General features: G+C 32.1%; 1 protein-coding gene across 5 annotated transcripts in view; it reads left to right on the top strand.

The window, feature by feature from the left end:
- Window positions 1-24,981, top strand: part of LOC117100539 (insulin receptor substrate 1-like) — a 72,520-nt gene that overhangs the window by 7,710 nt on the left and 39,829 nt on the right. For all 5 annotated transcript variants that reach the window (XM_033240305.1, XM_033240303.1, XM_033240304.1 and 2 more), the window contains exons 3-4: window positions 16,019-16,319; window positions 24,561-24,706. In XM_033240305.1, coding sequence (XP_033096196.1) covers window positions 16,019-16,319; window positions 24,561-24,706 — 447 coding nt within the window. The remainder of the gene's footprint in view (window positions 1-16,018; window positions 16,320-24,560; window positions 24,707-24,981) is intronic.

The raw sequence follows: 24,981 nt of genomic DNA, 5'->3' as shown, positions 1-24,981 counted from the left end.
AGGCTTAGACAGGTTTATGTCTCTTTTAATACCATATTGCTGCCTAGAATGTTCAATAAATCTTATTTAATGCATAAAATGGGAAAATTTAGGTTAGCATAAGTCCCTATGTGCGAGAATCTGTTTAAATCCTGGAGAAATACAAGAGAAATTCAAATTCAGGGAGACGGGGAGATGAACCAAAATTCCTGGAGACTCCATGACAATCCGGGAGACTTGGGAGCCCTACAAAAAGGAAGTTAGTGACCAGTATAAGTGTAAAATTACTATAAAAACCACCAGAAAAGGAAGCAGGGGACAACTGACCATTTAACATGCTCCATTTATGCATGAATGGTTTACATACACAAAAGACCAAATCGGATTAACAGCGATAAGATGTACAGTAGTCATGATATTTATCTTATGATGAAAAAGAAATTTATTTATATCAATATGGAAGTAATTTGAAAATAAGGATAAAATATATCCTGATGATCATATCCTTTCATCAAATGATTATATATAATCAAGGATATAGAAATAAGTATACTGTATCCTTATATTTCTATAAATAGAAAATAAGTATAATTGACTACAGTATAGTATATGACTAAAGCTAGATAGATACAAATTTATAACATTAATATTATAGAAAAACTATTTTGTGTATATGATATCAATCTGAGAAAAGTTTTTATTTTAAATGGCTTTTTTTAAAGGATGGTAAATATTAAAAATTCCTAGCATAAGGATGTTATGCATCAGGTTGATAGGTGATGTTGTTATTACCTAGGTCACTCACAGTGTGGATTTTTTATTCACCTTCCCTATTTTAATTTTTTTTTACTTGATTCATATTAACATTGATCCCTCAGTGTATGTTTTATATGTTTTATCTGTGGTTTAATGCATAATTACGACCAACAATATGCCAAACCATAATTACAGTAGGTATAAAAACGTGGGATGAATGTATTTTTAAGGATTCAGTATGCAAGGAGGAGGCAGAATGTGGGCAGCCGTGCTAATCATAGAGTAGTAATAGCAACCTATGACAACAGGCACGGAGGCTAAGTAACGCCATCAAATACGGCTGTCAACAATTCTAATCTTAATAATAAGTCAGCAAATTCTTGACTACTGTACTTCACAACCAACATTTTCCCAATTTATTCTCCCTCAACAGAATAATCACAAACTTTGTTACGGTTCTTTGTCTGTCAAAGACCACGATGTTCACTGGATTTTATTTGGTGAGGACAGTAGTTTGACTTCAAGGTCAGGTCAAATAGAGACACTACATTACTTTGTGATCGAACCCCTGACCTCAAAAAAGATTGAAAAACTAAATCACAACCGCTGTATGAAAAGCTGAAATTTGTTGTATTTTTTTTCTCAAGTAATAATAGCACACACATTAATTTCATCAGCTGCTATCAGGATTTCACTATGTACATTTAGTGTTCAGTTGTTCGTTCTTTATTATGGTTTTTTAATGCATCGACTTGAATAGATCCTCATTCATTATAAAAACACCTCTTACATGGGATTATGCTAGATTTTTGGCTAAAATATAACATGACTTTTTAATCTTTAGAATCAAGAATTCCTTCCCCTGCTGATTGACTTGGGAATTAAACCAAAGACAAAAGCTTCAGTTTCCTGGTCAGTTGTGGTCATGGCCAATCTTTGTAGAAACTGTATTTTTTTTATTTTATTAGTTTTTTTTAAAGATATTTGTTTTGTGAGAAGTGATACTAGTTTTTCCAGTGATTAATAGTAACTTTCTCCAAGGTTTGATGTTGAACATAATTTAAAACATACAGTAAACCAAAAAAAAAGTATACTGAATCTGAGTGTATGCTATAAAATAATTGATCGTTGTATTATTATATCACTATGATGATATAAAACTACTGTAGACATAAAGAGGCTGTACAGTACTTGTATGATTAATAATGTGTTTATGTGAATGATAATAAAAAAAAGGCTAAGGTGGTTGTCAAGCACATTGATGATATACTCTATTATTATTGCATAAAGCAATATAGAGATTTTTTATTCAAATGACAATGTGTATCTGAATGATATAGCATCTAGAAATATATTCCATGTTTATTTTATTATTTTCAATATAACAGAATACTGTATGCGTATGTAAAATAATATAAAAACATATTGAAACACAAGTTACAATACAAGTAAAATATATAATATTAATAAAGTCCATAAAGCTACTATTTAAATACAGTATAGATAATATTATAAATATACAAAAGTGGTGACTAATATTTTATTTGTAGTTATGTTGTATTATCTAATTTAAATATTATTTATGAAAGAGCAATAAAGAATGTGATTGATGGGCGTAGGATTTACATTAACGAGCAGCAATGTGGTAAACAGTGTGTATGATAATTGATTCTGTCAATAATTCACTGGAATGATGTGTTAATTAATTATGCTTGTTTAAGTAACCAAACACTGTTGACATAGAGGACAAGTTAACCTATATCCGGATGACGCTAATTGCAAATTAAACAAGAACATCACAAACAACATGATTACACTTCCACATTATGTAAACAGGCCTATATTAGAGTTTAAAGGTCATACCTGAGTATAGCATGCTTCTCTTGGATTGGGATGGTGTTTGTTTGTTATGATGATGGCATTTATAAGAGACCATGCTGGGCAGACAGCTAGTAGATCAATCAAGTATACTACTACCAGTGGAAAAAGGGGAAACATTTCAAAGAAAGCTGATCTTGGTACCAGCTGACTATGGGCCTGTTTCTACTGGAAAGAAATAATCGATTAAAAATCGCTTTTTCGAAAAATCGCTTTTATTCTCGCAGTAGAAACGGGACCATTTGAAAAAAGCGATTAAAAAAAATCAATCAAAAACACGCAATGGATAGCGTGTTTGAACGGCAAATAACCGATAGTGGCTGTGCACCTTTTAGCTGCAACATAAAAAAAGCGATTATCAGGTGAAATGTGACCTCCAGGTCAATCACTGCAAAGACTAGATCGTATTAGGCGCGAACTTTCAAAAAAATTTGTCCTCTTGTTCATGTCCTAGGCCTACAAGCTAAAAACGTCAACAAATATGAGGAGTGACGAATTCATTTTGTAATTATTTTGTGGGGGGGGGGATATTGGGCCTAGGACTCTCCGCTCTTTTGGGCCTACCGTTGTCCTCGTTTGGTCGTCGTTCATAATTGTGCCGATGAGCACAGCCAAAAACATTTGCCTTTCCCCCCCACATCGTATCTTACTCCTCGTCATCATGACAGGAATGAAAAAGATACTATCCTATACAGTTAGGAAAACAACGTGTTGTATAAACAAAATGGTGACGCAATTTCCGTCACGAAAACCGATTTTCGAAAAATCAAAAATGCAGTTGCAACGCCAGCAGGCTGTCTGGTACTCATTAAAAATACTTTTTAAAAAAATCTATTATTTTGTGTTTATCAGTAGAAACACACCCTATAATATGTTTATAAATCACAAAATTTAAAATAGATACTGTAGTAGGATAGGATACTGTAGAATTAGTTGAGGGTGATAAGATTTTGTACTCTATTGTACCACAATACTGTATTGCAATGAATATGAAATATAATTTTGAAATTATAAATGTTTTATGGTGTTTAAAGTTATAAACATAATACAAAATATTCAATGTTATAATACCTGTAATAATACCACACAGGTATTTTCTTAAAATAGCAACATATACAATTACTTGTTAAGTTCTTGATTGACCTAATGTATCTGGATTCGCAAATAAACCAATTCTTCCTATCTTTATAAACAAACCTATAAAAAGTAACTCTTAAAATTTGAAAAGGCATTGTTTTTCCTGGTGAGAAAATGCAGCATCTATTCAGCCCACAACCTTGTGAATTGTGAAGCCTAACATAACACCCTCCAATTTAATAGTGGTGTTTAATAAAGTGGTGAGAATGATATAGGGAAATGGTTTAGACATTTTTAATAATACGTGATAAAGTATTCATTAGTGGTTTTGTAGAGAACAGTAATGTGGTCTTTTCTTGGTAGGGGAAACTCCCTCAGGAGAGTACTGTACTTTTATCTTCGGTAAATTACTGTTTGACTTTTTTGATATATAATTTCTACAAAGAGTTCTGGAATTTTCTATTTTGGAATTGAAGTTGTTAAGTGTAAAATCTTTGTCTCAGGATGTGCTGTCAGTTTCAGTAATAAACAGAAGCTATGATTTTAAATTCAAAACCAGTTAAATGCCCTTATGTGCTGTCTAGACTATAGGAAAGGTATTATTTAAACATACAATTTTTATTTCATTCTTTCTTTTTATTCCATTTATTTCTGATCCATCCATTCACTTTGACTGCATTGCTCAAAAGATATCTAGAGATCCTACAGTGGATCGGCTGCTGTCGGGGGGGCTGTCCAAAACTTTCAAAACAAAAACATAGAAAAACATAAATAATAAAAAATAGTTAATTATTCTGTTCTTGCATTTGAAAGCTGAGGATATTGAACTTACCAGTATTCATATTTTTTAACAAAAATTCAAGTAATTTAGATTTACATGACAGTTGTATTTTGTGTTAGGAACAGAAAACTCACGTATTCTTCTGTTTAGTAGTGACTTGACTTTATGTAAATATACCTTTGCTGCAAATAAAGTGAAACTTGTACAGTAGCCAATAAAAAAGAATAGCTTTGAGCCTATACAGAGCATTTACCACAAAACTACTCATTGGAAATTATATAGTGTGCTATGACGATACTACTGTACAAATTTTGAGGAAGTAATAATGAATCGCTAATGATAATAATACTATTGTACTGTAATGTATTTTATGTGTTGTAATGTATTATAATTATTCCGGTTGTTGGAACATTGAACATATTTAAAAGCTTTGCCACTTTTTCACCCATGGCTCTTCCAATCTGGAAACTGAAGCTTATCCACCTGGGAATGAGTGTAATAACTCCGTACGGAAGCTATTGATTTTGAAGCTAATGAAGTGGATAATATTAGAAGCATCTCTATAATTCAATTACAGATATTCAAAAGGTTTAATCTTTTATATGATTCACAAATATAATAAACATTTCGATTGCCTAGTATAACAGAATACTATAGTATGGTATTGATAATGATATTGATAACAAAGAGGAATTTTTGAAAAATAGTTTTATATGGTAATGATGATGATGGTAATGAGGATAATGATAACAATTATGTTAATAATAATAATAATAATAATAATAATAATAATAATAATAATAATAATAAAACAGTAGGCCTAATGATTGTTAATAATAAATATATTTTAATTAAAAATGAACCTTTTTTTGATATTTTGAGGTCAATTTCATTATTGTATTATAGGAATATTAATGATTAGGACATTTAATAAATGATAATAAAATATAGTGTTTATATAATATGCCAAGGTCACTATGCACATCAAAGTACTATATGAGTATAGACTTCCTTGCAATATTGTCAAAATATACATTGTAAATAGAGATACAGTATAGCAATGAACCTAAAGATTACATACAGTTCACCAGGCTCAAACTCTTGTTTCTTCCAACCTCATGACTATGTAGAATCAATAAACAAGGCTTGATGAATACAGTATAATTATGTGACAGTTCAATGACCTTGTGCCTGCTTTTTTTTTTCCTGTACTAGTCCTTTCAAATTTTCATTTATGTTTATTTGCGGTTCCTTTGTCTTTTTATGTCATGCAATAAAAACATTAAAAGAAAATTAGTCTTGTTTACCCAAAATGTAAATATTGACTTTAATGATGTTGTTTAATTTTATATTTCACAATTTACAATATTGCTGGTCCCTGTTAAGTTTTACTTCTCAATGCTGTACATGGACCTACTTATAATTTGGATAAGTTTGATTTCTTAATGTATAGCAGTAGAATCCTGGTTAAAGTTTATACTTTCCAGGGTACAATATTGACCATCTCATTAATGTTAATACTAACCAACAAAATCGATTTTGTTTCTAAAGTGGGAGGTAAAATTTTTGGGAAGACATACTAAGGTGCCGCAAAGTGGGCATGGGAAAGTGTCACTCAAAATGCCTTTAAAGTGGTCCAGGTGGCGAAGCCCCCAAGAAATGTGACAATTTAGGGGTTTCAGAGGTTTATTTAATAGATTTTATAGATAGATAGTCCACTAATATGTATTATTTTTTTTTCCCCTACGAATTGTTTTTTTTAAAAGTATCTTTGATAAGCAAACTGGCTGGGGGGGGGGCAAGAAAATTTTCTGGTTGGAAAATGTGCCCCTTTGGCACCCACTGGCGCCACCACTGTTGCTTCAGTCTACCCAGCTGTATCAGTGGGTACCAGTAAAGGGGGAATATTACACTTTCATCCACTTCACAATACCTGAAACTGGAGATAAGCTCTAGCCCTATGAGCCCCGCGACTTAGCAAGGATTTGCTTTCCTTACAAATTCACAACATTGCTCCATTGTTTAGATTATACTTTTTTACGTCAAATTAATGGACACTTGTTTGAATTTTATACTTCCTCTTAGCCGCCTTGTTAGTTTACGTGATCTTCCCAATGTACAACATTTTCACTTTATGAAAGTTTACTTTCCATTGCATACATTGCATTGCACGACTTTAAAAGCTGCAACTTTCTATTGCACAACATTGTTCAAGCTTTATCTACTATACATGATTTTGGCCCTTAATTCTCCTAGATATACCACTGAAGAAATTCTTCAGTGGTGTACCTAGGTGTCTTGAATTTGGGGGTGGGGGGCCTGATGGGAGGCGTGATAATGACATGGGGACTTGATGATTTGGTGAGGGAGAAATAGCTCACAAAGCGATTTGAGGTGATTTTTAACTACTTGAGAATAACTTTTTGGGAGCGATTTGGGAGGGGGTGCAAGTATTTTTTGGGGGGAATGCACCCCTTTCTGCACCCCTAGATACATCACTGCCTTTATTATATTTTATATCGCACATCATTTTCCTCAAGTTGATTAAATTTTTGAATTAAAAAACTGGGACATAGGGTACTGTATTATGTCAGTCGTTTGAGGTAGGTTGTGTCTAGCCTTTATGAACTTTATAGAGAGCAATATAATGAGGATAAAGTGCCTTGATTAGGGACTTAAAGAGGTAGTCTGTCTGTGTAAATACTGGCACCAGTTATATTTTTTCTTGTGTGTATTTCAGATATTTCCAGAACAGCCATCAGAACCTGTTTTCTGTATGTCATTTGTAATTCCTATCTCTTTCTGAATCGATATTTCCATTTGATTACATTTATTAATTATTTCTTAAGTGCAGGTAAAAAGATGTAACAAGCAAGATTAAGTGTTCAGGGATCCATCTATAGTACAACGCCATCTTTTATCATATTACTGTAAATGATCTAATATAGATTCATATACGCCTACTACAGAATAGAAAATCACCAGCTACTGTACCAAGCTCTTTACTGTAGGTCTGATCATACATTTGCTCATATTGTTATACTGTAATACTAGTGTCTAACGTGGGCAGGTTTAATACAAAGTGTTTATATCTATCAACCTGTTAAAGTAAACTGTTGCTTGTTTATCAGTGACACTGTAATAATGATGGTTGGGATGATGATGAGGTGGCAAATGATGATGGCCTGGGTGGGGGTTGGTGTTAGTGATGGTGAAAGTTGATCCGTCTTGACATATGAAATACAAATGTTCCTTAAATTAATTAAAGACTATTTTTCCCCTTTAGATCATCATTGTATATTAATAGATACATAGCTACTTGAATATTGTGTATAACCAGATTGTTGTGAATCACTAATAAAAAAACAAAAAGCGAAAATAGGAACAATCTAATTTAACAAATAAAAAGTGAGCAATATCAACAAATAATTGTCGAAATGTTTCAAGGTGAAGCAAACTATTAAACCAACAAAAATGTTTTGAAGAACTACTTAAATGTTCCCCATCCTCTAATACTACCACCGCTATAATCACTATTTGAACCGCTATCAGATATTGATGATATGATTCATTTTATGAAATATTGATCAATATTACTAGATGCAAGCAAAAATATAGTCACAAAACTTTAATAGGATGTCAAAATTTGGAATGAGCGACCTTGTTGATTCATTAATGCTCAACAGTGTATCATAGGTTTTCGAATGAATGTATAGGTTTCTTACTATAAACGTATAATGACATCATTACACTAATAATTGACTTTTAAATTGAAATCAATAATTGTTTTCCAGTAATTAATAGTGAACTCTACTGTACTTCTTTAAAGTTAAAGGTGAATTTATTAGTTCGATTACTGTAGTTGACAGGTATCCAAAAAGCTTATTACCTTTATCTTGATTGATTAGTGTGGCATCTGTCACTGCAGATATAATTTTAGATAATATTATACTGTAACTTTAAGGTAATAATTGTTGAGCACCTGTGTCAAGAATTAAGAGTTGGCAGTTCTAAACTAAGCCACAATGAAAAATGGTACTTTGCGTTTTGATCATGTTTTCATAATAAACAGATACAGAAAGTAAATAATATACGGTCTTCATAATTAATATATCCTAGTAACTGTATTACACACATGAACAATAATTTCAAGTAGACTGTAGAGTATTATACTTTACCAAAATATCTTAATCCTTTTAGTATTTATTTCCTTAAGTTTTGTATTTAAGTGCATAGAGGCAGAAAACATGGATGCACTTACGTAAATATTGAGTTATTATGTTATTTCCAAATATATTGATATGAAATACATAATGAAAGTACAAATTCTTTGACCGCACTTACCATAATCCTTTATTTATAATTTCTGCCAGTTGGCACCAGACTATTATTGAGTTCAGTCGGCTGAACCTAAGCATGTGTTAATGTTGAATTGTTCATATTAAGAGTTTGAGATTCTTTTGTGACTTGGGTCTTTACTGCTATGTTATGATAAGATACAAAATTATCTAGATCTTTTCAGCATTCACTCTGTAGCTGTAAGGAAATAATTTTCTTTCTGTTGAAATCAAGGTAAATATTGTTGATTATCTATGTGCTCAAACAGCCTTTCATTCTCAAGTTCTTGAATTTTATGTCGGCAAATAACCAACTCCACAAAATATTCTACTTCCTGGACCCTGTAATTCTATGATCCAGGATTCTCAGCTCATATGGCAATGCTTCCCGCACACCCATATAGTATGCTTGGAAAAATCCCACAATCTCCCACATTTCATGATTGATATCTCCTTGTTTTTACAAATTATCAATACAACTGGTATTACCATGTGTAGCAAAATATAATTAGATGCATTATCGTATTTAACCAGATCTCCCGCTTCTTCCTACTTATCACCTATGCAAGTAACGTAAGTGGTAGGTGTTATAGCCGGTGTAATCACCCACCTCAGCCCCACCTTTGTTTGGAAAAAAAAACTGTTTTTAATGACAAGGGTGGGTGGAAATGACACTCTCAGATCATACATTATTCAAAGCAATTCGTCTTCTTGTTGATTATCAATCTTGAAATCGTGTTTAATGAAATATAAATAATCAGTAATGAAGTATGACAGGCACAAAATTACTATTGGTTTCTCTGTATTTACAACTTTTGGTGGCATCATTCTGGTTTGTACTATGGAGCTGTGGTTTGTTCTTTTGGTCAGCTAGAAGGCAACTTGTCCACCTCTATTGGTCTTCCTTTTGGTCTAGTCACTTGTATGATGTGATATCAAAGGTCAGCCTGAGAAAGTGTGAATGTTGCTGAAAAAATGTAGCTGCTTTATATAAATCAGTCATTGACAATTAACTAAGATGCATTGCAATTATGTCTAACTTGCAATTGCTTTCAGATAACAACAATTCATAAGAACATGCTCATTTTCTGCTTGTGCTTCTAGGAGTCTCAAGTCTCCAGTGACTCGCTGGAGTCTCCCAGAAATTGGCTGTCTCGGATGTCTCCCACACGCATACAAAGATCTCCTAGGAACTAACCCATCCTCAACAAATTCTCAATTTTGCATGCTTCTGGTACTGTTATTATCATTTCTCTCCCTGACTTTAGACATGGGTATAACATCTAATTTTATTCAAATAAGTTTCTTAGATACCTACCATATTTCATAATTTAATATTTTTTTTTGGAAATATATGGTATGTTTTCTTCATCATTTGCAATATTGATGATGCTTATTGTTAATTAATTTTGATACAAGTTTAACCTCATGGTTTCTATGGATTCATGGTAAGTCTGAAAATAAATTCCATTATGATTTGAGGATGCACCAGTGAAATAAAGTAATTAAACAGATCAATGCGTATGTCAACACGTTCAAAACATGTGATTTTCTTCCCTGTTTCACTTGCAATTAAGATTCATTTCACCTTTAAAGGTCAAATTTTTTTTTTTCATTTATTACCTCCGAAAAAAGGTCATTAGAAGTCTTTCTCCTTGCAATCTTTGTGAGATAAAAACACATCTACTTCTGAATTAATTACCATTTTTGCAAATGCAGATGGAATTCCCAAACATCATCTCCTAGGCAAGGTTCATGTGGAAGCTACATTGTATATACTATAGCTAGGATCCATTTATTGATTCAACTTTTTTTCCAATTAAAAAATCTCAAGTTTTTTTTAAACAAATACAAATATTGCTTGAAGACTATCATAATTCCTGGACTTTCCTGTTATTTTTCTTTATATTATTTAATAATGACATTATAGAAAAGACCTTTTTTACTTGAATAACTAAATTTCCTATTAAATAACTAATTAAATGCAAATTAAACAAAGGTAAAAGCATTAGTGTACAAATATTTTAGAAAAAGAAGATTGAATACTGTACTATTTCAGTTTTATCTAAATTATCAAATCATTAATATGGTAGATAGAAGCTTATAACATCAAATATGTATTATTAAAAAATTAATGCCAGAAAAAAATTCAGGTCAAGGTAAAAAAACTTCAGAAATAATATATGTATGCCAAATTGTTTAAAGTACTGTTTCAATTGATAATTGATTATATGGCATTTAATATCAAACTATTTTTGAAATATCAAAATAAAACATGGAGTAATTAATCTAGAAGAACTGTATGCAAAAGACACTACTTTAGCAGCATGTATGATGTATAGTCCAAAAATAGCAGCAGTACATACCGTAGTATCTACACTGTATATGTACCTAATACCAGAATGGCCTGTGAACCATGTATTAACAACTGTTGTTCTAAATTTGGGAGAATTAAAAGAATAACACACTGACCCTGACCTTTGTCCTGCTGTCATTCAATTGGTTCAGCTGTGACATCTGATATTCATAAGCAAATCTAGAAATATTACAAAAAACCTGTTCATTTATCTATTTCTAGATATTGATTATGTTACGATACCTGTCAGAATATTGACCTGTTTACGTCAAATTGTGCTGAAAGTCTGTAGAGTAATTAGTGTTAACGCCAATAGAATTATGTAAAAAAAAACTTGCACTTTCAACACTATCATAATTTACTGTATTTCATGTTCTAATGATACTTTTGCGAGTATATTTCCAAGGATTGTTTTTTTTTTTGTTTTGTTTTTGTTTTGTTACAAGAGCAATTATGTGTTTGTGTATTTAAAAATTCATCTTTGGATTTGTGGACTAATGATAATCTATATTGATAACATTAATATAGTAATAATATTGATATTATTATAAAAGAATTGTCAATTAGTAACTTTTCTAAAGTAATTACAAAATAATGACCTGAAAATGTAAGCCTATTTTAATATTAATTTATTTTTATAAAAACAGAAGCTGGGCTACAGAAGCATGCACACAACCCCAGATTTTGTTGAAGATGGGCCTGTTGCAGTTGTCTATTAGACCTAAATGTAATTTTGGATATAGGGGAAAAAATGAATGGCAAAAAGAAAATTAAGAAACTAATAGCTTGTTATTAAACTGAGGTTGCGACCTTTTAATGACCTCATGTAATTTTTATGCTCCTTTTGAAGTCTGCAATTTAGTGTAGAAGAGAAGCAATTCTTAGTATGCTAACACTGGCCTTGATCTAGGACTTGCTCCTCACCAGGTTTGACTTAGAGATTCATCTGAAATGGGTTTTACTGCTAAGCTCTTCACTAAGATGGATTTCAATGGTAAAATGATGGGTTTGTTTTTAAATCATTAGTTTAGAAATGGCCATTAAGATGCACAGAAGAAGACAAAGGGACCAGCTTAATATTTTGCTACTCTGATCTTAACCGCGTTGCTGCTAACACTGAACAGTTCAAAAGTCACAAAATTATTATTGTTTACTCTTCTACTGTAGACTTGGAAAGCATTTATTGATTATTGGATCACAGTAAATGCTGAATCACCAATTAAACCAACTTAAAGGAACATTGTGTCAGTTTGGATAGTTGTAAATGTACTATCAAAATCATTATTTTCCTACAGATTAAGAACTATGCAAAAAAGCCCCCCTCCACTCAAAAAAAAAAAAAAAAAATGAATAAAAAGCTTGTCTTTATATTTAGGCCTATTATTTAATTGCATATAAACTTCCACCAAAAATAATATTTAAAAAATAATAATTTGTAGTACAGTAGTTTTATGCCATTCTATAAGAAGTTCAGAAAAATATTATTTATAATTAACTTTGAACAATGCCAAATAATGTTTAATACTGATATGGAATGTTCTAAACCTTGGAAAATGTGAATCAATTATATATAAAATTAAATGTTATTTCATTTTGTTGCTGTTGTGAATATGGAACTATATAGTGTTACTATTTTGATGTTAACTATAGTGAAAAAAATTATGTTGAACACTTGTATAATAGCACCTTTAATATCTTACCTTAACACTATTGTTGATGGAATGTATTCCCTTGGTCTGATCTGGCCTTGGTTGCCTAGCTTATTTCTTTCTACTTCTATAATATTATTTTCCAAGTAACAAAATTCTTGGTTTTTTTCCGTCTGGGATTTTTCAAAAGAGGTATTAGCGGTATCCTTTTTGATGCGCATCCAAAAATATGTTAACTGACATTAAGGTATGTAATGTCAGAAGTACCAAGTTGGATGAAGCCACTTCTGGAAGGTCTCCTTAAATAAGCTATCTTAACACATCTTATAATATTCCTGCACATGGTGATACCATCACCATTTGACATCTGGGAGAGTATTGATAATACAATAGCAAAAAGCATGCAAATATCATAAATTTGCGGTAGATAGGTTAGTTTCTGGGAGATTTTTACTTGCTTGCTGAACGCCATACCGATTTCAGGGAGACCCCAGACCTGTCAAGGTTCTGAAAAAATAATGCTGGACACTTACAGTATACGGAAGTCCACACTACAGGGTTGTGTCAAAAAAAAAAAAAAAAAAACCAAAAAAAAAAACCTAGGTGGCCATAAAAAGATATCACTGTAGATGTGGGAGACATGAATGAATACAAAATTAATGTCTGGCAATTCATTTCTTTATTTAGATATTTATTTTGTACAGAGTATATTCTCCTTGTTGTATACAAGAGCTTCTACAGTGAAGAATGCGTTGGGACTGTGGAAAAACATTTTTCTGTTTGACTTTCGCGCTAAGTGCGGGATAGTTGGCAGGACTGAGACTCCTGCTACTTGTGGGAGGCTTTTGACCCTTGGTAAAATTGTCTTGAAAATTGTACACTGTAGGCCTACTTGAATGTATCCCATTTCAATAACAGGCAGGACTGTATGCTAGGCCTGAAAATGTTAAGTCTGGCACACTCACACTAGAGCTAATTGCTTACGGCATCATGCATCCATATGACATTGCTGTAGCTCTCGTGTGTGGTGGATTTTTCAAAACTATGTTTCTAAGAGTTTTTGTAAGTCTCATATAAGCAAAAAGTATTTTACAATTCATTTGATATTCAAAATTTTGTGAGGTTATTTTTTTCAAAGTTTATACAGATTTGTAGGTACGCCCTATAGTCTGCAGTGACACAGTCACCTTAACCTTGTTTACTCAAGGTTATGTCATCCATAGATCACTGGAGAGAAGTGGACTTAGTGTATAGACAGTAGATACAAGGTATCATTGAACATCCTGGCTTAGGTCATGGGGGCCAAGTGCTTACCAGCAGCAACAAGCTGTTTAGCTGCTGCTACCAAGTGTGTTTTCAGATCATCAGATCATCATTATCACATGTCAAAAAGAACCTGGTCAAAGTATAACAGCGGCTTCGGTTTTACACCCATATTCTTAAAACGAACTTTAGTCGAACTTCGAACTAGAACTTCATTTAGTCCTAGTTGCAACTTAAAATTAAATTTGTATTCATAAACCCTGTAGTTGAAGTTTTAAACTACGATTAAATCAAGTTCTAATTTTAGTTCAGCTAAAGATAGCTTGCAAGCAACGACTATCAAACTAACCAATGAAAAGAGCTCATCTTCTAATAGCAGACAAATTTTAGAGATCCGGTAACGCAGATGAATATTAAATTGCCGTCTGCCATTCAAAAACATATTTCCTCATAATTCATAATAGATAATCATTCGCTTAATTAATTTTCTATAATAACTATATTGGTCGTTAATATACAACGATAGAGAATTTGAACAACCACTGGAAATTTGCTTTATTTGGAGAACTATTATAGTTGAGCCCCAGCGAGGGCGGTGCCATCTTTGTTGTTGTTATGGTGCAGCTACGTGGCTGCAACGTGAGATGATTTTATGCAAATCAGGAACTATCGCATATGGCTAGCATAACATGTTAATTTCGTCTTTTGGAAGCTAAAACTTGATGTCTCTTTTGTTTCACACACCGAAGATATATCAGACCTACATATACAATCGTTTTTATTCGTTTTACTTTTTCGTGAGTTACAAAAACCACATTTTCAGTGGGGTAAATATTTCATGTCGGCGATTTAGCTTGACCCTAGGCTGACTAAAAAAATCTGCCTACGGAGGTATCATTTTTGTCAAGGTTCGCATGATTAAGTCGTAGTGCTAGTCGAAGTTGGTTTTAAGAATACAAAATGACATAATTTTGAAGTTTTAGCTCGGACTACGACTAAAGTTCGTTTGAAGAATACCGGGGTTAGTTATATCGTAATACAGTAATCATCTATAGGTCCATTTTGTCTTAAATATACCCTGTTGGTTTGGATTCAAACAAGTCCATACAAATCGCCCTCAGTCACCTCTGGACACTGCTCCACATTCCCAGAGCCCTGGGGCTGCTTTCGGTAGCCCTGAATTTAGCACAATTGTGACTCAAACTCTCCATCTTTGGGTTGGAAGTTTAAAACCCTTGCTGCAAGAGCAAGGCCTAACATCAAAATTAAATGGTTAGATCTGAGGTAGAATTGCTTATTTTAATAATGTTTATGTGGTATGGTATTAACCTTCTAAATAGATATGTCCTACTTTTGAACGTATTTTCTGGGGTTTGGGAATATCTGTTGTTAACCAGGTATCTTTTTAAAGAGGCATATTTTTTTCATTGAATGTTCAAGGTTTTTTCTTTTTCAGATAAAAAATAACCAAGAAAATTTAAAATAGAAAGTGATAGAATAATAGCTGTAAACTGAACTGTTATCAAAAGAAAATTGAAACAAAACACTTTTTTGACTTTGTTAATGTTCACAGGAAGTTATACTTTTATATTTCCTTTGGGAGCTACTGTACTAGTAATTCAATGTTTGTAGTGATACTTTTTATTGGTTTTCGAATAGTAACTACTTAAATTGTTTTCACAATTGAAAGGTCAGATTAGCTTATTGCAAAAAAAATGGGTATAGTATATGAAATGAATGTACCAGATATCTTTGTCTCATCTCTTTATCTACCATCTGATGACAATCTAAACATTGACATTAACCTAATGACCTATATGCTTCAAAGAAACATCTCCAATTGTGATAAATATAGATGATGCATTTTTTTTAGAACAGTTGTCTTCCTCTTAAATTTTCAATTGTAATTGACAAGATTATTTGATATTTTATATTTCTTCAGACTATGAAAAGAAAATTTTTTGTGCTACGGTGTAGTCCAACAGGGATACCAACCTTAGAATATTACGACTCGGAAAAGAAATTCCTGAACGGAGCTACCTCAAAACGAGCAATACAATTAAACTGTTGCTTTAACATCAACAAGAAAAATGATACAAAACATAAGTATGTGATAGCGCTGTACACTCGAAATGACTGCTTTTGTATGGTTCTGGAAAACGAGCAAATGCAAGAAGAATGGCTTGAGGCTCTGATAATGCAACAACCTAATCGAGAAAATAACAAAAGCGTTCCAGCGTTTGGTAGGTATCAATTTATCATTCTTATTATTAGAACAGATCTGATAAATGATGGATAAATTACAATTTACATAGAACACAAAAATTAATTATAATTTACATAGAACACACACAATTTTCAGGTGGGCAGAACATTTTTAGGTGAAGGTACTGCTACTCACTTAAATATCCAGTCAAAGTTCACTTTAAATTTTGTTAATGCCTACACTAAACTTTCTCCAAATTTGTGTTTTTAAAGAAAGAGAGAGAGAAGGGGTGAGGGGGAGGTGGGAGGTGGGCCTATAGTAATTGGATGAAAAATTCACTGCCAATGGCAAAAGTGTATTATAATGAAATATAATGCAAAACAAATTGGTAACCAGGGTATCTATGAATAGCCAACTTGGCAGACATGCCAACCAATCCGATTTCGGCGGAGTTACTCCGTTTATTTAAGCAAAACTCTGCACTCCGATTTTGGGTCGAAAATATCTGCTTTTTACTCATTTCGGCTGGCAGAAATAAATCAGAATAATAAAATTAAAATCCTACGATTTAGATAAGAACAAGACCAGTTAATTTTGTCCTGAACAGCGCTCTGAACTGTATATGAAATAGTTAATCACGCTCCACGGTCTAGTAATTTCCAAAAAAAACCCAAATTTCATTGGCCAAATCGCTGTCAGAGTTGCACTTTGAACAGTATTTGAAAAAGTAATTCATGCTCCGCGGTCTACTAATATCGAAAACCAAATTTCATTGGCCAAATTGCTCTCAGAGTTACACTGTACTCTGAACTCTATAGCGCTCCATGGTCTACTGATTTTGTAACAACAACAGTCTAGTAAACCACAAGTTCCAAAATAGAGTCCGATGAGAGCGATATGGATGTAGACCTAAGCTCTGCTCAAAAAATGAGTAGTAGTGTTGGGCTTCCTTAAATTAAAGAAAGAAGCTAAAACAGCTTTCTAATCTCGCACAGCGGTATTGCTGATGTAAACTGTCACTGTGAGTCAAAATGGTTACATTTTACAATCCGATCACATTGGTACCATGTCTTAGGATTTTTTTTTTCCGATGGCAATTTAAAATATTCCTCTCACATTGCCAAAACTCTGTTCAAAATGTTTTCAGACTCCTCTTGTTGGCCTTTTAAGGTTGGCATGTCTGACTTGGTACATGTGCCAACTGGCTAAATGTATTTAGCTTGCAATAGGTCTACTCCTAAATAGTTCATGATGCGCTTAGTTACGTATCCAGTAACACGATTCATAGCCTTATAGTACAGTACGTAGTCTACATGATAAGTACTTAGTTTATTAGTATGGCCTGAGAAGTAATATGCCAAAGGAAATATAATTCCAATTTCTATAGATTGTAATTAGTATTATGATACAGTACAGTAGATTTGTACTTCATGTGTATTGAACAATAGATGTTTTTCAACAGCACTACTGAAAAGGAAATTATAATTATGATAGATGAGTGTCAGTGTCTCAGAATGGGGTTTCAAGGTCACATTTCCACACTGCAAAGCATAAAAGAAGTCTTAAGGCAGTTCATGAAGATTGATAAATAATATTGAGCGCTCTATCATTTGTCAAGCCATGCTTTTCAAAATTCTGTTGTGTGCTCTAGCAACCGATTGAGAATGCTGTTTACGAGCATCCATAATTTGATCTTACTTGATCTTGCCAAGCTCTCAATTTAGGCATTTTAAAAAGTGTAGTGCTCACAATGTTAATTATGTAAAATAAATACAAATTTAACTACATGTGAAATTAGCTAAAAAAGAAAACTTCTGAAACTCAGGATGTTTTTGTACTATTTATTAAAACACTAGACAGGAAAGCATAATGCAGAGTATTATTAAGCCATTGATTTTATGTTTGGGTATCTGAATTACTTGCATTTAATTTCCCATCTAGTGTCTTCTACTTTTCCCCCTCTCTTTCTCTCTCCTTTTTCATTTGTATGGAAGCGGTTTGGCGCAGTGGGAATTGTTTGGTTTTCCAACCTTGAGGTCGGGATTTCAATCCATCGCTGTGCACTGCACTTGTGTCCAATAGCAAGTCACATTGCGTCAGTCGACCCAGCTGTATCAATGGGTACCAGCGCTTGCATGGAGTAACCTGCGGTGGAGCAGCGTCCCACCCAGGAGGAGTATTACATTCTCATCCGCTTCGTGCTGTAGAAACTGGAGATAAGCTCCAGCCCTAAGAGCCCTAGTTGCTCGGCAAGGGTTTACTTTCTTTTGGTATCATCAGTTAATATCTAGTTAAATGACAATTGACATGTCTCTGGCTGGGAAGGAAAAGTGAGGGGACACTGTTTGGAGAAATGAGGTGATATTTAAATGCTTAAGTGTGTGATTTCTGTACCCACAAACCTGTATTCTGCAGCATATGCCCGAAACAAATTTCCTGGATGAATATAGGATGAATGATGATTCAGATTGATGAGAGAGTATCATTTAATCAATCAAGCATATAGGTTGAATCTTCCAACAGCTGGGGGGGCTTTTCAATACAGATTCTGATGTCACACAGGTAAATTATCCACCAGGTGAATTTTTATCAAGCAGTAGGTGTTCATTAGAAGATCAATGTCCTGATCTTGCACTGCGGAAGCGTTAATTGTTTGTAAGTCATTATTAGTGTATGTTGTTATTCAATAGTTGATGCATACTGTATTACATGTACAATGTACTTTCCAAAAGGGGCTGAAATTTCAGTCTCTACCTTAGGATTTTCTAAAGGCCTACTGTACACGTGTGGGGCTAAAATTTCAAGCTCTAGCTACACATGCAAGGCATTATTGTAAGGTGTTGAAATTTCAGCTAAGATGTAAAGAAACCTATGATGTAGGCCTATTGTACAGGTACTGATATTTGAATCCCAACAAGTCTCATGATGTTGGCCCCCACACAAGGTGTTGATATACTGGTAGCCAAAAGAACCAAAGTTGAAGAGAGAATATTGTACAGTACTATAAACACAAACAAGAATTTAGTTACTTGATTAGTTAGCATGATATTGACATAGAGTGTATATTAAACTTTTTCTTAGTCAAGGTATATCAGTATTTCATCTGAATGAATAATAATAATAATAATAATAATAATAATAATAGTGTAGTTTTATATAGCGCACATATCCATCTAATATAAGATGCTCAGGGCGCTTGATATGTGGACTAGGAACTCGACCAATGACTTTCTTCGCCCCTAAGGGTCCCTTCGTGTTTGTCCTACCCAGTAACCTGGTATCAGCAACTCTCGTCATCCACCACATAAGTTTAAAAGTAAACATTTTATAATGTGCTGATTCAATATAAGACATTAACAAGATTTTTTGGTATTAATTCATTTGTGTTGTGTATACTGTAATATACTTATCAGTACAGTAAAGCCTACAATACAGTACTTGTGTGACTGCATAATGTTGAAAGCAATATTAACTGGGTTGAGGTTTGACTTATTACTTGTTATGATATATTACAGTACATGATATGTTGATATTGATCATGCCACTTCTAAGAATATATACAGTATTAATAACATGAATTTAATGTATGTATTTTTAAATTAATAATATTATTAAAAGTTTAAGCTATTGAAAAAGCATCGTAATAAACATTATAATATATATTTTTTTAATTTCAGAAGCTATTTTAGATGTAAAAAAAATTTACACAGTAGCCACATCTCAAAATTCATTTCCATTATTTTTCATAAGATAATCTTTTATAGTACTTTAGTACAGCACTTAATAGTGATCTGTTATTGTAAACGTTGCCTCAGGTAAAAGAAAAAATTAAAAAAATATGTAAAAACCCATATTTATAAGAATTTATTTTGCTAAGGATTATTACTTGTTATGTATTTTAAAAGGTCAGTCCAGTACATTCACACTGTGCAATATTCATTTTACAATGTTTATAAGGCACATTCAAATCTAAGTGAAGGAGGTTGCATATCAATACGTTGTTTTTTTTTTTAATGAACAGGACAATGAGGCACTAACATGTTTGGATGTGTGGATTAACATTTTTATAGAAATTATTATTAGTTTTGCCGACTATAAGGTAGCCATAGGTTTATATGGCTAAAGTTGACAAGCAGTAATGGCATTGGCTTCTTTGGTACCCGTCTATCCAATTGAAAGTCCTTAGTTCAATTTCTATAGTAAGTGTTATTTTATAGCTGAAATTAAACTCTGATACTAATACCCATTGATTTATTTTAAGTTCCCTTGATTGGAGAAAACTCAATGTAAGATGGAATGAACAGTTAACTCTTTTGACTTTTAAATCTTAAGGCATGCCCCTCCATACCTAACATCCAAATTTAATTTTAATCACAATATACATTCAAAATGCACACATAGCCAAACGCATAATGACTTAATTGTACCACCTTGGAATATCTGCCAAGGTAAAAGGACTTTTTTATATCGTGCATCAAAAAGTTGGAATGAACTTCCAAACGAAACAAAAACTAACTTTAAAGAAATGACCTTAGTTTTTATTCCAACATTCTATTAATTTTTAAGTTTTACATTGAATCTTCTTTTGACTTTTTTTTTTTTTTTTTTTGTATTATCTTCTTCCTATTTCATGGTTTGTTTGTAACTGTACCACTTTGAAAAACAGTACTCAAGTACTGAAAGTGCATGTAGTCTAAAGAAAGAAAAATAAATAAATAAATAAATAAATATTTTCTATAACATTTAAGGTTTGTCCACACTATCAAATTTTCTTTGACTTTATTGTTTATGATGTGATGTCATCCAGCGGCGGCGACAGAAATTTTCTGGCAAGGGGTCCAAAGACAGGTGGGTCGAGGCCTGTTCGACGGGTGGGAAAATGCCCCCCTGCTGGCACAACCACTTTCATCATGACCATATTTAGGCATATCTCATGTTTGTCAAATATAGTTTGATAGTATGGACAGGGCCTAATGGTACTGTATGTGATGGATGCCTGTAAAAATGTAAATTTCCTGTTGTTCAAGGAGAATGTTTACATTTTCAACATGTACCGGAAGGACAAATCCGGCTTTAGAATTAACCGTGACACACCACTGTCTTGTTTAAAGTGTTCATTTAAGGTTTTTTGCACTTCATCAATTTTGATGAAGGTTTTCTATGTTTAAGGCCACATCTTAAATTTTGGAAGCTCTCTACAGTCCTTTATGCGCTAAAATCTTGAATATCAAGACAAGACTGGCACGCATTTATTATATGACTTGTCGCAATGCGGTAATTGTCGGCTTCTAATGGATCAGAAGAGTAAGCATTGACAACATGTCCAAGAGTTTTCTGTCTCAGGCTATTAATCTGCAAGATCTTGTAAATTAATGTCCTTTGGTTGTATCAACATGATTGAAGAATTCTCACTATTTTTAATCCAATCCATGTAATTATCAATAGTTGTCATTAGTTTTTAAGAAAACTCAATTGAATGAAAAAATAGACATGTAATGAAAAATGAAGCTTCGTTTCAGGTGCATTTTTCTAAAGATTGTCTGCTATGTGTCTGTGCCAGTCATCAGATCTGTTAAAGGTTTTTCAGGGGTTTTTTTTGATAAATTATTTCGTCTTTTCGCTCTTTCAAGTAACATATTCATTAATAAATAAAACCTTTCTACTGGTAGGTAGACCATGAATGAATTAGTTTCTGTGGACAGACCTTTTACTATAAAAAAATCCTAATTTGATTACCAGCCTTTAAGGGTCTTTATTCAAAAATTCTGTATTAATTTTTTTTATTATATTATGACTGGCAGATTACCACAAACTTTCAAGTAACTTAAATTTTAAGTTTTACAATTTTGAAGGAGGTTGTGATAGTATATTAGGCCTATAAATTAAGGCTTAACAAATAGTAATATGTTTTGTCTTTTGTTGAATGTAACTTTAAAACATGTTAGAACAAGTACAATAATTGGTAATTTTAGGATTTTTTTTTCTTAAATAAAAAATATGAATTTTCAAATTTGTTTTTTCAGTTTGATGCAGTCCTTCGTAATCTGATCTCAAAACATTTTCTATTAAATCCAAAGTTATTTTTTAGTAGACGGAAAATGTCATACTCAGTTTTGAAATTAATAATTTTCTTTGACAAAAATGCATTAAAGCAGGAGTTGTAATTATTAATGTCAATATTCTTGATGATTGAAAATTTATAGCATTAAAAAAAATTAGTATTTAATGAGAATATTTCTACATGGTACAGACATTACACATAGCTTCATTGCCTTGCTCCCAAAAGTAGGTCATCCATAATTCAGCACTTCAGCAATACATTTATATTATATATTAACAAAGAACATAATTTATATTTTAATATTTTGAACGACAATACGACTTGTTTTTGTAGCATTTTAATTAGCATGAAGAAAGAGAACAGATAATACGATGCACGACTAAGTGCTTCAAGAGGTTTTTTTATATTCTTAATGAATGTTGTGGCGTGTCTTCCTCAATATGTCTTGAAGGATAATGAGATATAGGCGTTTAATATAATTTGAGTCAAAAACACTTGATAGGGATTTTTAGTTCATCAAAATATATTGTTTCTTTGTAGCACATATGACTTCAAACATTGACACAGCACATGTTTTACAGAATTTGGCTTCAACATTCTGTAGGTTTATTGTGCATTTTCTCTGATGTAATGATGGGACTTTCTACCATGTATTGTATATAGTACGGTAGTATTCTGAGTGTCAAATGTGATAAGAAGTAAGATAGAAATAAAAAAAAGTGATAGTTGCAATAAAATGAAAGCTGTCATACTGTACACCATTAAAAAATCTTAGTGTTTCAAACAAAAAATTGTAGAAAAACGTGACCCCATAGTTTTCACCGTACATCATACCAGCATCCAGCTGTTTCCTAAACAATAAAAATAAAGAGGAGCAGAAAGAGGGTTAAATACACCGTAGGATGAGAGGCTCGCTGTATTTGTAAAGCCATTTTTGTTCCCGTTCACTTAAATATCACTAATTTCGCAGTACGAAAAAGATTGCAAAATTTAACAGTTTTACCTAACTACATAATAATAATATAACATCTATATATTATTGATATACTGCATACTTTGTCCTACCCAAACTCAAATATAACAAACATTTAATTTTTAAAATATGAAATTAATACTGATACAAATGCAAAGCACAGTATATTATAACCTCATTTGAAGTGGAATAGCACTTGAAGATAAACATAATTAGCAGTAAAATGAAATGCAAGGAAAAATGAGAAAAAGCCAGCAGCTAAGGAGTGGCGGTTGCCTTCATTGCCCAGATTTGTACCTGAAAGATTGAAATAGATTATAAACAACATTAATGAGTGTAGTGATGCAGTTTGATGCATCACCATTATCATTTTTCATGATGGGCTTATTATTGTATATATTCAACAAATTCAATGTGAAGTATGTCATAAAATTAAAATATAGGATGGCATCTGCACAACTGTTTTCTATTAGATTATTTCAGTAAGTTCAACCTTACACTCTTACATACAGATTTACCCTTCAATTAATATCACCTTTTGAATGTTTTCAATCAAGCCATTAATAACATTTCTGTTGTGTCTAGAAAGTTGAAAGTACAAACAAGCAAGCAGTGATGTGGGAATTTGAATATCATCAGCTCCTGCCTAGAGCTATTGTGATAATTTTATTATCCATCTCGCCTGATTTATTACAGTTAATATAATAGAATCAGTTGTTGGCCGAACTTTGGAAAAACAATAACAACTTAAGACTGACAATCTATTACTAGGAAAGATTCTATTTTATTATTTCACTTTGATAATATAAAAAACTTTGATTTCAGAAAAATATGGTAAGACTATAATATAAGAGTATAATATATGAATAATTATATTTATAATATAATTATAAATATTAATATGAACATTGTAAAATTATTTATGATTATACTACTCTTAAAATTTCATTAATTTCAATAATAATGTAATAAATATATTAATGATTATGTTAAATTATATATGGTAATGGGTGTTATTTTGAAATTAAATGTAATATATAAGATTATTATTTATTAGTAATATATAGGGATAGGTATAGGGCCTATTATCTTATTAGCAAATAATGATAATTTTATACATTGCAATTTTATACAATTAACAAATTTATTTATAAATTTTTTTATTACAGTTTCTTACAGCTAGATGTTTCAATAACAATTTCTACTTTTACAGTAGTATCATATTTATTTATTGTTTCTTTCAGAGCATATTTGGCAGGTAAGATTAAACCCAAAGAAAGGCATTGGTTCGAGTCAAAATCGTAGTGGGAACTACCAACTCTGTCTGACGAGGAAGACTGTTCATTTAGTGAAGATGCTCAGCGACGGAGATGGCGACTTAGAATTCCCTGTAAGTTTTTACATTCAAAGCAAAATGACAGTAAAATTTTTAAGATAAGTTTCTATTTCACACAATAAAATTACATAAAGATAACCCAAAGCAAATTTAACAGAAATATAATTTTTGTTTTGTTTTGTTTGTTTGTTTTATTATTTCTCCAGAGTCCGTTTCTCCACACAATATAAGTATAATTTATACAAAATACAGTTTATATAAATTATATATAATAAATAAAGTTTTATAATAAATTCACATACAATATATTAAGTATACTGAAAGGAATG

Source organism: Anneissia japonica, unplaced genomic scaffold, assembly GCF_011630105.1.
Source record: "Anneissia japonica isolate Jap-2015-1 unplaced genomic scaffold, ASM1163010v1 scaffold685_len2926416_cov193, whole genome shotgun sequence".
Taxonomy (NCBI): domain Eukaryota; kingdom Metazoa; phylum Echinodermata; class Crinoidea; order Comatulida; family Comatulidae; genus Anneissia; species Anneissia japonica.
The sequence above is the reverse complement of the archived record's forward strand: the minus strand, read 5'-3'. Positions and strand labels throughout refer to the sequence as shown.